Source organism: Megalobrama amblycephala, linkage group LG7 (assembly GCF_018812025.1).
Source record: "Megalobrama amblycephala isolate DHTTF-2021 linkage group LG7, ASM1881202v1, whole genome shotgun sequence".
In the NCBI taxonomy this organism is placed as follows: Eukaryota; Metazoa; Chordata; class Actinopteri; order Cypriniformes; family Xenocyprididae; genus Megalobrama; species Megalobrama amblycephala.
In genome coordinates this window covers 41,670,666-41,683,060 of record NC_063050.1, presented here as the reverse complement: position 1 = coordinate 41,683,060, position 12,395 = coordinate 41,670,666, and the positions used below count along the sequence as shown (strand labels likewise).

Here is a 12,395-nt window from a genome sequence, read left to right as displayed (position 1 = left end):
CTTGAATGAGTTAAGTAAAGTCTTAAAACGAAAGTAAAGTGCTGTGAGAAAATGGGACGTGTGTGAAATCTGCGTCATGTGAAGCAGCGGCAGCTCTTAAAATGACAGCAACCATTGCTGTCTGTCATTGAAGGTAATGAAAGAACAAAGGTAACAGAGAAAATGAATCACTGCTGTTGACTAAAGAACTTTTGTAGCTTTAATAATGATTATCCATAATTAATTTAGGCTATAAATTATGCAGTGCAGACTGTTTGGCAACTTTATTCAATTTCTAAGCTATTTATGAAACATTAACCAGACCTGAAACCCGCAAGTTTTTCGGCACCCGTTGGGCTCAGGTCATGTAGCAGACCTCTAAAATAGATATATTTAGCTGGCAGAGCAGAGCAACAATACACTGTTTACATCAACTTGTATGGTACCTTCATGATGTTTCTAATTAGCTAGTTAGGTTAGACCAATTATTTCATGATTTTTTTTATGTAGTTTCATTGGTGCACATGAACATGTTTGTATTTATATGGGGAGTCACAGGGGTTACACACTTTTATATTGTTATAGTTTGATCCAGAGGCACACAGAGTTCAAATGTGGATTGTGCTGTATAATTTATTATTAAAAGTTGCACACTGCAAGATCTGATCAGTACTTCCTGTTTCTCTGACTGACAGGAAGCTGTCAGCTCCTTATCAGGAAATTACATAGCAACAATGAGGAGCATAGCATCACAGTTAGCAGTTTTAAAATAATTACTGAATTGCCTGCAGAAGCAGCTTCAGTGTTATGAAATTACATTGTGGTCACTCTGTTCCAGTTTTATTTGTTTGTTCTTTTTTTTTGGTAAGGAAGTCGCATCAAATGTGTGGTGATGTGTTTGCTATTGTGTCATTTTTTTATTTTAGAAACTGAGTAACCATCCATAGCGGAAGCAATGGTCACAGTGTGTGCTTGTGTTTTTAATGTTCTCTAAAGTTGTGAACAGTCAGTGATCCTATCTTTGGTCCTATCCTGTACTTTATTCAGTGACTGTGCTGTGCTTTCATCACAAAGACAACACAAATTTGCTGGCTGCACGCAGAAAGAATACCCAATGAATATCTTGGATGAATGATTGCTTAGTGTATCTAAAATTATGAAGTTATGATCTCATCTGTAGTACTAAAGAGGAAAACTAGAGGCAGGTCAAATAATATATGTGGTTGCACAAAGGTGTAGTCTCACAGAGCAAATATGTGCATGATCATTTAGTGAAATCTAAAACTCTCTCACACACACACTGATTTGAATTTTCAGACATGTTTACACTGTAAAACAGTGGTCAGCATCTCAGGAAGAGCTATAATTAATGGCTTAAATTTCACTCTCCATCATTTTTATCTACACATGCATATTAATTTATTAATGTGTGTCTGTCTGTTGCAGATTGGGCGCTCTCAGATCTTTCTCGTCAGTCCCGACACTAAGAAAGTGGCCATAGAGAAGAGCTTCAGAGAGATTTCCTTCTGTTCTCAGGTCTGTTTCGTCACGTTGACGCTGAGCTGTTGTTGTGGCCAGTTAATTATCTTCTGTCTACATAATGACTTTGTCAAATAGAGATCTGATCAACAACCAGGCATGATTGAGCAAGAATTCAAGCTAGCTGAATTCATAGAGTAATTAACATAGCTGAAAAAAAATCAGTCCATTGTCTTTGCGCTTGTCCAGACCTGTTTTCAAGATATTCTTATTCACATGCTGCATCATAGTATTTAAACATATGCCAAATCAGGTACTGTAGCCTGTTAGTGGGTGGTTCACAATGTAAAAAGTATTTATATTATACACCATCATTCAAAATTTGGGGTCAGTAATTGATAATGAATAAGCAGTGTTTCTTGAGCAGCAAATCAACATATTAGAATGATTTCTAAAGGATCATGTGACACTGAAGATGAGTAATGGCTGCTGAAAATTCAGCTTTGCAATCACAGGAATAGATTACATTTGAAAATATATTAGAAAATTGTAAATGTTTGCCACAATATTACTTTTATTGTATTTTTGATCAAATAAATGCAGTTGTGGTATAAGATATGCATAAGATACTTATTTCAAAAACAATAAAAAAATCTTACTGACCCCAAACTTTTGAACAGTAGTGTAGTTGTCTAGTTGACCCATTACAAGTGGCTCCTTGGCTCTTTCCCCTTATGACTCTTCCTCTTTCTTTCTTTCTCTAGGGTATTCGTCACGTAGACCATTTTGGCTTCATATGCAGGGAGTCGGTGGAATGTGGAGGCTGCCAGTTTGTTTGCTATGTTTTCCAGTGTGCTAATGAAGCTCTGGTGAGAACCATGGATGAATAGATGAGGGATGAAAACATTGTTTCCATCTGAAGAACGTATTCAGAATAGTTCCTTTAGAAAGGACAGAAAAATGATGATCCTTTGATAATGATGATGAAAATACAAAGTGTTATAACACAGAGAACAACGCTAATTTGTTCTGTTTATGTACAAAATACAATGAATCAGAAACTGGTGCTCTTTCACATCAGAAACCAAATGGATATGACATGTTGCAAATATTTGGAAATATTTCATGGAAATATTTCAATCCCTTCAAGCGATTTACAGCTATAAATAGTCAGAATACTTCCATGGAATGCAGTTATTGTTTTTTAAACTCTTTCCAAACTGTTAAGTGAAATGCTCAGATTGTCACTCTTTCATGTTCAGGTGGATGAGATCATGTTGACTTTAAAGCAGGCGTTCTCTGTGGCCGCCCTCCAGCAGAACAGTAGGACCCAGAGTCAGCAGTGTGACAGCTGTCCCCTGCAGCAGCTGCACAAACTGTGTGACAGAATAGAGGGTGAGACGTCTACTGTTCATCATACCACTCAAGTCTATCATGGTTTATCTCTGTATCAGTCCATTGCTCTTTTTGTATCCTTTCATGTTTTGCACCTGTCAAAAGTCTCAAGTAACAAAACTTCTAGTGCACACACATTTATTTGGGACAGATTTATTGGGTGCTTGTACATTAAAGGGATAGTTCATCCAACAAGTAAAATTCTACCATCACTTCCTTTTTCCTTGAATCACAAAAAGGAAATAGTTTGAAAAAATGCTCCCTTTCCTTTTTCCATACTATAAAAATATATACATTACCATGGTTTGAGGGTGGTAAGATTTTTCCCTTATGTTCACCAAGTCACATGGTCCTTCAGAAATCATTCTAATATGCTGATTTGGTGCTCAAATATCATTTCTTATTATCAGTGTTGAAAACAGTTGTGCTGCTTAATATTTTGTGGAAATAGTAATACATTTTTATTCAGGATTCTTTGATTAATAAAAAGTTCAAAAGAACAGCATTTATTTGTAATATTTTTTTTGTGTAAGTTTACTGTCACTTTTGATTATTAATTTCTTTCAAAGATAAAAATCTATTGTAGTGTAGCATGTAGTCATTCAGCTTCAGGAAGCTAAAAAAAAGTCATAAAAATCATATAAATCTGTTTTATAGTACTTCTTAGTATGATGCTTTTTTGCCCTTTTTGGCCTTTGGTGACTATATGCTTTCATTTTATGGAGACCCCGGCAACAAAATGCAATTGTAACAATATAATATTTTTTTTAAAACCATTGTAATTTTATTCTGTTTATTAATGTTTTTACTCAACATTTGTGCAGTTTTTGGAGGATTTGTGATATCTTTTAAATTGATATAAATAAATGTAAAAATATTTTTTTTTAAATAGGTTTTTATGCAAAAGCAGCTTTTTATGTAAAATTCACTTTATAAAAGGCCCAGATTTCTAACTTTCATTCATGTGGATAACATGGATAATTTGACATGGTTTAGTGTAAGATTTTTGCCCATCTTTTGGAAAATGCAGTTATAAAAGTAAAAAAACTAACATTTTTACCAGTAGATGTCTGCAGAGCTCCACTATTTGCTATGTGCTATTTGAAAGACTGAAAGATGTCTTTTCACAAGTTTATTTCAGTTGGATTCATATCTAAATGTTATGAAATCACAATTATAACAATAAAAATTACTTTTTGTGAAAGTTTAGCATTTTTTGTACTGAAAAAAATCAGTTTTTCAATAATATCATCAATAATGTAACCCACAGAGACCCCACTTAGAAACTGGACAAAATCCATTCTCAAAATCAGAAACAACGCACAACACACACAGACAGAAATGAAGTGGCACACTTCCAAAAATGCAAAAAACATTCCCAACACAAAATAAACATGCTCACACACACATGCGCGCACACAAAAATAAAAATTATTTATTTTATTATTTTATTATTTTTATTATAAAATTATTATTGAAAAACTGATTTTGCCCTGCACAAAAAATGCTAAACTTTGACAAAGTAATTTTTATTGTTATAATTGTGATTTCATAACATTTAGATATGAATCCAACTGAAAAAAAACTTGTGAAAAGATGTCTTTCAGTCATTCAAATAGCACATAGCAAATAGTGGAGCTCTGCAGCCATCTACTGGTAAAAGTGATAGTTTTTTTACTTTTAAAACTGCATTTTTCAAAAGATGGGCAAAAATCTTACACTAAACCATGTCGAATTATCCATGTTATCGACATGAATGAAAGTTAGAAATCTGGGCCTTTTATAAAGTGAATTTTACATAAAAAGCTGTTCATGCATAAAAACCTATTTCAAAAAATATTTTTTAATTTATTTATATAAATTTAAAAGATATCATGAATCCTCCAAAAACTGCACAAATGTTGAGAAAAAACATTAATAAACAGAGTAAAATTACATTGGTTTTTAAAAAATGTATTATATTTTTACAAAATTACATTTTGTTGTCTCCAAAGACCCCAAAGACCACAAACGTAACTTTTTTTTTTACATTAACATAAAAACAAGATATCACTCCAATTTTTTTTTTATTTGTAGATCTTAAAAGTATTAACCACCGTACAAAGTCTCATGCCATTTGGACAAAGAGAACTTTTTTTTTTTATTTGAGCAAACATCATTTGCGGGTCAAAAAGACCCCGAAGACCGCACAAGGGTTAAATACATTATCCCCTTTTGTGCTCCTATGAAGAAAGAAAATCACACCGGTTTGGAATTAAATTTGGGTTAATTATGACAGAATTTTAGTTTTTAAGCTAACTATTCATTATACACACCCCAACTTAACCATAATAATGGCAGAATTGAAAAATTGTTTATTCAGAACATGAATTAGGAGGTTAGAACAGATTTTCAATTCCCAGATTTCATTTCAGAGTTCTGCGGGCTTCACAAGTGCATGGCATGACACTGTGTTTATGTGCAGGTCTACATCCATCCAAAGCTAAGTTGGAACTGCAGAAGCATTTGGCAGGTCTGGATAATCAGGAGCAGGCAGCTGTGTTTGAGAGCACCATGGTGAGTTATTTCAATTTTAAAACCGCTATAACACTACACAAATACGTTTTAGCTCCCTGGTTCTTTGGATTAGCAGTGTGTGTCAAATCCTTTAAGTGAGGCATTCAAGGAATGTGTGTTTTTCTGTTCAGAGGGTGTGACTGGTATAAATTAAACCAGTTGGTCCACTAGTCTTGCATCCTGAAACCACAGTCAACCTGAATGACTGAATATTTATCAACCTGATAAACGGACCCATATCCTCAAAGCATTAACTGTTTTTCTCCTTTACTTTTAGATAATGGTTTTAATTTAATATCAGCTTTGAGGGTTCAACAAACAGACAGTTGTCTTTACAATATTGATTATAATATAATTTATTTAAATATTCCCTGTTTTTACATAATTTTTATATATGTAATATTTTTTGTCACCTTAAAATGCTCAGACTAGCTGAAATTTGTGTTTTTGTGTAAACAGTGTAATAAATGAGTAAATTCCTTCTGCTCTCTATTGGTCACATTTCCCACTGAGCATGATTGTGTTTTGTAAGATCGCTGATGCCACCTTGTGGGAATTTGGAGAAATAAAACCTTTGTTTGTGTGTTTGAACAGAAAGCCAGGCCTAAGTCGGATCAGGAAGAGAATGAGTTGGTTGTGGCATGTCTAAGACGACTGTATGAGGACAGACAAAAGACACACACACACAACGGACAAACAAAAAAAGTACACCTCCATTTAATTAATTAAGATCTATATGAACACTCCCATTTTATTAGTCTGTTTTAAACTTGAATATCAGAGCTGGGATCTTGGAGTATTTGGTGTGAATGCCTGTCCGTATGCGATACTGTATACATGTATGTGTTTGACTTCTCAGGAGGTTGCTGTTAATGTTGATAGCAGTGTGAGTTCCAGTCGTGTGCGTCTGGAAGAGTTCAAGACTAGAGCAAAAAGGTCCCTCACTGAATCACTGGAAGGGATCTGGAAGGTACGCAAGCATTTTTACAATTATTTTTGAATGTTTTGGCCCCCTTCTACAGTTTTTACAGTATGTGCATCTAACATTCAAGGAATGCAGTCCTTGTATGGGACTTACAGTGTGTAGCAAGATATGTGCTGTAGCTTCAGTATAGGTCCAAAATGAACAAAAGAACTTAAAGGGTTAGTTCACCCAAAAATAAAAATTCTGTCATTAATTACTCACCCTCAAGTCATTCCAAACCTATAAGACATTTGTTCGTCTTCAGAACACAAATTAAGAAATTTTGGATGAAATCAGAGAGCTCTCTGACTCGTCCATAGACAGAAATATAATCACCGCTTTCAAGGTCCAGAAAGGTACTAAAGACTTTAGTGACTCCAGTGGTTCAACCTTAATTTTATGAAATCAAAACAAAAATAACGACTTTATTCAACAATATCTTCTCTTCGGTGTCATTCTCCTATGCTGTTTACTTTCAGTGCTTCCAGGTTCTACGCCAGAACACTGACTCACTATTGGCCGGCTCCTGCATCAGCATCACACACATGCATTGTGCTGCTCATGTGAACAGCGTCGGCCAATACTGAGCCGGCATTCTGACGTAGAACCTGGAAGCGATGAATGTAAACAAAGTCCCTTTAAGACAAGTCATTTCACTCAGCGGCCATCTTTGAAACGCCTCTCGGGCATCCTGGGCATCATGCAATCTCTTTGAATGGGGAAACATCAAATTCTCCAAAACTGTTCGCCAACCTTACGATTAAATTTCATATTTGAAATCACCAATGAAATCTAACAACAACCGGCTCATAAATTTAGTTTCTAAACGCTCGAATCATGACAAAAAAACTGTATTTTTCAGGCTGGATCAAGCTAATGCGCATGCGCAGACCTAAATGCGCGTCTCTTCGGAGGCGCGCGTCTGACTGTTTCTATAGAAACCGGTGATTCTAACGGCCGCTGAAGTGATGCGATGACTTTACCAGTCGGCGACTGGCTCTTATTTAGAAGGCAGACTTTTCCGCCATATTGCGCGTTACACTTTCTCCCATTCAAAACAATACAAGTGACACGTCTTGTGTTATTCTATAGTCTTTGCTGTAAACAGCGTAGGAGAATGACATGATTGTTGAATAAAGTCGTTATTTTTGTTTGGATTTTTTGCACAAAAAGTATTCTCATCACTTCATAAAATTAAGGTTGAACCACTGTAGTCACATGGACTATTTTAATGATGTCTTTAGTACCTTTTTGGACCTTGAAAGTGGTGGTTAACTCTTGGATTTAATCAGAAATATCTTAATTTGTGTTCCGAAGATGAACGAAGGTCTTACGGGTTTGGGACGACATGAGGGTGAGTCATTAATGACAGAATTTTCATTTTTGGGTGAACTAACCACTTAACTATAAAAGTTCCATAAAAACATAATTTATGGAAAAATGTATGTCTCCATGTAATAGGGCGGCAACAAGTCCAAATCCCAGAGGGAGAACAATGAAGGAGAGAGCAACTCCTCCAGCTCCACCACACTGAACAGCACATATCAGGTACAACACTCACATTATCAATATATTTTCTGTCATTGGACTGGACAATATTTTGAGTATCCACAATAAATTTGTGATTTTGTTGAGGAAGTAAAATTAAGCAATATATATATATATATATATATATATATATATATATATATATATATATATATATATATATATACCAATATTTGGCCATTTTCTTGGCAAAAGAACAGAAACAGATAAAATTTGCAATCCTTGTTTCATGGCTTGCATCTATGAAAAATCTAGTCTTTCAATGAAAAATCTTTCAGCAGCATAACTCCAGTCTTCAGTGTCCCATGATCCTTCAGATATCATTCTAATATGCTGATTTGCTGCATTTCTTATTTTTATTGGTGTTAAAAAACGTTGTGCCACTTAATATTTTTGTGGAAACTGTAACTGTAAACTTTTTTATCAGGATTCTTTGCTGAATAGAAAGTTCAAAAGAAGTGTTTATTTGAAATAGAAAACTTTTGTAACCTTATTAATGGCTTTACTTTCATTTTTGATCAATTTAATGAATCTTTTCTATATAAAATTAATTCTTAGTAATTAAAAAAAAACCTGCCAGTCTATTATTCTGATTATTTTATGGTTAGCAGCTTATTAGTCTATATTTAAAGGGATAGTTCACCCAAAAATGAAAATTCTGTCATTACAAGAGAAGGCATTTTGAAGTATGTTTGGAATTGACGTCCATTGTATGGCCAAAAATACAATGGAAGCAAATGGGAACCAACATTATTTGGTTATCCGCATTCTTCAAAATATCTTCTTTTGTGTGCAACAGAACAAAAAAATACATACAGGTTTGAAATGACATGAGGGCAGGTTAATTATGACAGAATTTAAATTTTTGGGTCAACTATCCCTTTAACCATAGCATCTTTGAGGAACTTAATGCTTTTATATAATGGTGTCAACAGCAGTATGACTAAGTGCACAATAAATAATTGAATTTGTAAGTGCTAATAACCACAATACTGTTTTACAACTTTGTATTTCAGCGATTTTAGAGCTAAAGCTATCTGTCATATAAAATGTCTTTTCCTCTAACAGTTATAATAACTCACATGAACTTACCGTCTTTAAAAGGTTTCAAGAATGATTTATTCCATCAGAGTTGACATTTTCTGTTTTGTTTTTTAAGGAAACATCACTGGTGGAGCCCCTCTGCTCTCTCCTAACCTCCAGTCCACTCCGCTCTCACAATTCCACAGGGGATCTGAAGCGTCTAGAAGACTCAGCGAGAGGTCAGGAGGATCCTGAGAGCCCGCCTCAGGGTTTCAGGAGACGTGCAAGCACAATTAGTCACTCCCCCATGCTGTTGTCCTCTGAGCCAAACCTCCCTCCTCTTCAACCTACTGCCGCCACCAAGCCCAAACTGGTCCGACACTACTCCGTCAGCACAGACTCTCCACACCAGAGCAAGTGAGACAGTGTGTGTGTGTGCTAGCTGATTCTTTTGATTATTGTACATAGGTTTAGTTTGTGTCTGTAGAATGAAATTTAAAGGGGGGTATCACACACAGTTTCTGCCAATCTCATGTTAATGTTGAGTACATATAGAGTAATATTTCATCAGTCATATCTCTGAAAAGTCTTTAGTTTTATCATATTTATAAAAGATAGATACGCTGTACCGATTCTTTCCTAAAAAAGCCGAGCTCCTGGAGGCGTGCCTGCCGTGTGCAGAGCTAAAGAGTCAGGAGCACGCGCAATTTTTGCGTAGAGATCGTCTGCAAACTGTGACATCATTATAAATAAAAAGGGAAAATAAACGTTCGTGTTGTTTACATTTTATGCATTTGCGCGCCGATTGCCAACAAAACACCGACATCTGATGCAGCTTTACTCACCACCCGCGATCTGCAAATCCAGCGCCGAACTGGGACTTGTTTACAAAGCATTCATCACCGAAATCCCGGGAACAAACAAACATATGTGCACAACTCTGTTGCTGCCCCAGAAAAACAAACTTTATCCACTGTTCATGCTGGGTTCTTAGGGAAATTTTTTTTTTGTAAATTTTACTCCTCCCAAAATAAATGTGAGAGCATGTTATAGGCTACCGGCTCCCGGTAGTCAGATACGACAGCGCTACTGCAACACGCATATAGTGCGGGAATTGAAGATCGGATTTATATTTGTTTTGCAGAGACACACTTATGTGGTCAAGTGTAAATGGAAGAGATTTAAACATATTTTTTTTTTAACGAACAGTAAAAGCGCATGAAGTCAACCAGGTGTAAACAGGCCAAATAAGTTTGAAGATTGGTGTTTGATAGGGGTGTGACGAGACAGGTATCTCACGAGACGAGACGAGACTTGAGATTGAGTTCACGAGACGAGACAAGATTTTTGCACACTATTTTCAGTCTTCAGATCTTACTGTACATGATTTATGAGCTTCTACAACTTTTGACCTCCTAACTGAACTCCATTCCACAAACTGATCATATAATAAAAACAGTATAAATAAAAATGGTAACACTTTACAATAAGGTCTCATTTATTAACATTAATGTATTAACCAACATCAACTAACAATGAGCAATATATTTGCTACAGTATTTATTAATCTTTATGTTATTTAATAGTCATTCATTGTTAGTTCATGATAGTTCACAGTGCATAAACTAATGTTAACAAATGAAACCTTATTGTTTGTGCTTATTAAGAGAAAACTGTTGTTCATTTTTATGGTAACACTTTACAAGTGCAACCATAATCACACTCTCTCAATATTCAAAGCGCAAATAAGACCAAATTTTTCTTTGATACAGAGCTAAGAGATGGTTACAACTACACTGCCCAGCCTAAGATAGCTTTCATATTGAGAGATATTTGCATGCATCAGGGAGCCGCTTTCAAAATGCAGGGTATTGAAATCACGTTTGAATGCGCGCTCACGTTTACTTTCACTTTCAGCGATCGCGCGTAACTCTGTGAATATGGAGCGGCGGCGACCGTTATCCAACTGAATTAAATGTTTTTTATTTAAATACAAAGAAAAACGACAGGAAGGTAAAGGTAGCGGTGGTATATTCTTTCCTAATCATCCTAACACTCTGTCATGGCAATATCACAAGACTACTTTTCGCCTCGACAAGAAATCTAGTCACATTTTAGTCTCGCGAGATCTCGTGACACGAGATCTCGTCACACCCCTAGTGTTTGACAAAAAAAAAACATTGCAAAAAGTGTAATCTATATTACATTTTTACATAGACTTTGTTAGACTTTACTCTAGCCATACAACAAACATTTTATAGAAAAATCTTCTAAGCTAGGGTGAAGTCAATATGTGCATTAATAACAGCCTCCAGAGTCATAGCACTTGTGTGTGTACTCATAGAAAACAATGTGTTTGAATTTTAAAGATGTGGTATGTGCAAGCCCCTTGAGACACCGCTGTGGGAACATGAGCATTTCATATTCGTCGCCCCTCTAACAGTTTAGTTTTTTTACGCACACGCACACACACACACACACACACACACACACACACACACACACACACACACACACACACACACACACACAGTTGGGGTTTATTATCACCCTATATAACTTTTTGAAGTATCAAAATCATTGAGTTATCACAAGCCCTTGCAGTATGCATATTGTGATATGTACATTGGCAATATTTCAATAATTTCTATATATAGTGCAGCCCTACTGTGAAAACAAAATGTGGAAAAAATCACCAATTGCAAATTCATAATTTCTGTGACATAATTCAAACATAATTAAAAGTTGAATTTTTGAATTTTTTACATGTACAGGTATGTACAACATTTGTTAAATGCAGAGTCTGTTTATATGTAAATTCTGTCATCACCAGTGACAGACTTTTATCAGTCAGTTACTGTGGGGTTGTGTGGAAGTTTCCTGTTCTTACATCATCACATTTCTTAGTCTGTAATGTGAATTCAGTTCATTGTGTGTTCCACTTTTTTTCATTCTGTGTATCTCTGCTTTTGTATCCCTTTGCACCCTCCTTTATCTTTTCCATCCTTTCTGTATTTCCATCAGTCCTTCCTCCCCTCTGGCTTCTTCCTCTCCCGTGTGTCAGCGGCCGTTGAGGCCTCATACTTTTGCTCTTGATCTTTCCACCCGGCCCCTCAAGCGGAGGTGAGGTGTGTGTGTGTGTGTGTGTCTATGTGTCGTCTCTCTGCTTTACTCTCATTCACAAACAGGTCAGGGTGCTTTTTTCCCCATAAAATTGATTTATTGTCGGTTTTTCTTTTCTCTTAATTTTCTGAGCTTTCTGTGTAAAAGATTGTGAAAACACAATGGGGGATTTCACTCAAAATTAACTGCACTTACAGGCTGTTTCTGAGTGCTGTGTTGTTGAGGACGCAGGAGACTACCATGATGTGACCTGTTAGTCCTCTCTTCTTAATCAGTATTGCGGCCCGATCAATAGAAATTACACAACATCCCTTTCAAATAAAATACT

The 12,395-nt window shown here is 35.7% G+C and overlaps 1 protein-coding gene across 4 annotated transcripts in view; it reads left to right on the top strand.

The window, feature by feature from the left end:
- tbc1d1 (TBC1 (tre-2/USP6, BUB2, cdc16) domain family, member 1) overlaps positions 1-12,395 on the top strand; it is an 85,159-nt gene that overhangs the window by 32,264 nt on the left and 40,500 nt on the right. For 3 of the 4 annotated variants that reach the window (XM_048197498.1, XM_048197500.1, XM_048197501.1), the window contains 9 exons: positions 1,426-1,515; positions 2,223-2,327; positions 2,721-2,853; positions 5,318-5,409; positions 6,004-6,114; positions 6,269-6,379; positions 7,835-7,921; positions 9,081-9,361; positions 11,969-12,067. In XM_048197498.1, the coding sequence (XP_048053455.1) occupies positions 1,426-1,515; positions 2,223-2,327; positions 2,721-2,853; positions 5,318-5,409; positions 6,004-6,114; positions 6,269-6,379; positions 7,835-7,921; positions 9,081-9,361; positions 11,969-12,067 (1,109 nt within the window). The remainder of the gene's footprint in view (positions 1-1,425; positions 1,516-2,222; positions 2,328-2,720; positions 2,854-5,317; positions 5,410-6,003; positions 6,115-6,268; positions 6,380-7,834; positions 7,922-9,080; positions 9,362-11,968; positions 12,068-12,395) is intronic. The other variant, XM_048197499.1, reaches the window with a different exon arrangement.